Source organism: Vigna unguiculata, chromosome 11 (genome assembly GCF_004118075.2).
Source record: "Vigna unguiculata cultivar IT97K-499-35 chromosome 11, ASM411807v1, whole genome shotgun sequence".
In the NCBI taxonomy this organism is placed as follows: domain Eukaryota; kingdom Viridiplantae; phylum Streptophyta; class Magnoliopsida; order Fabales; family Fabaceae; genus Vigna; species Vigna unguiculata.
The window spans coordinates 27068130-27069719 of NC_040289.1; the positions used below are offsets into that span (position 1 = coordinate 27068130).

The 1590-nt window shown below is 35.1% G+C and overlaps 1 protein-coding gene across 1 annotated transcript; it reads right to left on the minus strand.

The window, feature by feature from the left end:
* Positions 1-930: 930 nt before the first annotated feature.
* LOC114168925 (auxin-induced protein 15A-like) lies at positions 931-1590 on the minus strand. Its single transcript, XM_028053904.1, has one exon. The coding sequence runs from the start codon at positions 1388-1390 to the stop codon at positions 1118-1120; it is 273 nt and encodes a 90-aa protein (XP_027909705.1). The 5' UTR covers positions 1391-1590; the 3' UTR covers positions 931-1117.

Below are 1590 nucleotides of genomic sequence, written 5' to 3' on the forward strand. Positions count from 1 at the left end.
TTTATTCTAGAATAGTAGTCTTTAATGGTCTCAGATTCTTTCATTCTTATTAATTCAAACTCTCGTCTTAGAGAATGAAGTTTAACATTGCGTACCTCATCACTTCCTTGAAACTCTTCTTGTATTGTGTTCCAAGCTTGCTTTGCGTTTGTGGCACCTATTATTCTCGGAAAGATTGTGTCATTAACTGCTTGTTGAAGAGCAAATAAAGCCCTTGAATCCTTCTGTTTGTTTTCCTTCAACTCCTTCTTTTGAGCTGCAGTAAGAGTGGAAGTGTCTTCTGGAATAGTTAATCCCTCTTCTATAATGTCCCATAAATCTTGGGAGCGAAAGAATGTCTTCATTTTGACACTCCAAAAATCATAATTTTCTCCTGTGAAAATAGGTACTGGAATTGATGATGTTTGATTGGTAGTGGCCATAGGTTGAGAAAATATTTTGGAAGTAGTATAGAATGAAGTTCTAATTTTTTTGAAGTAGTTGAAAAGTTTATCTACGCCCAGTAGATGACCGAACGTAGCTCTGGTACCACTGATAGTAATTCAAAGGTTGTGAAAGGGATAGAGAAAATGTGTAGATAGTAGAGTGTGAAAGTAGTAGTTGGAGAAGTGTATTTGTAGTTGAGAGTAGTTGTATTGGATGTTGTGTTAGTTGTTCTTGATGTTACAAAATGGTAGGATACATGGGTATTTATAGTCCCATAGATTATTCTAGAAACTCCTAGCTAGAACTAATGCAAATACTTCTAGATTTTTCTACATAGTTGAATGTTCTTGATTTTTCTTTCTATCCTAGGCTTTTCTCCAATACTCTAGAAGTTTCTTTACATTTCAATAACTCTATCTTATATTTTTTAGAGATTCTTCTAGAATTTGCATTATACTTTAATACATTCAAACAAAAACTGCAGATTAAAACTAAAACAGAAAATACGGAAAGATGTTCTAGTGATTGAATTCATGGCATATAAACAAAAGAATTATATAATTTGATTTTGTCATTCAGTTTCTATTCCCTCTTTCTTGCGAAAGGGAAACATATACAAGCTAAGAAATGGCCTATTGTACAAAATTTCTCCGCTAATCTATGCCGGTCTCCTAAAGTGTGAGATTTAAGGTCAATTCAAGCAAGATGTTATGCTTAAGAAAACATCTTCGCTGCAAGGAATTGTGAGGCCACCCATGGGATGATCATATCCAAACTCTTCTTCAGCTTTACTCAACAAGTCCTGGAATGAAGGTTGGTTCAAGAACGACACAGGGATCACAAACCGCTTCATTTTCTCTCCAACATAGACTGCAAGATGGCCCTTTTGTGCATCCACTGCTTTCGAAGATGCTTGATTTGCTGCAAATAAGGCCTTTCTGATAACAGGTAAACGAAACCCCATTGTTGTGTGGATTTGAGAATATAACAACGGTTTCAAGAGAAGTCTTGGGAATTTTGAATGCTTTCAGATGTGAATGATTTGTTATGATCCTAAATGCTTGAAGAAGTGAATATATATAGATAAAAGGTGATCCAAAAACTATGAGTTGGTTACTTGAATTATTGGTGAAGGAGGAACATGGTACCAAATGAGAGACATGG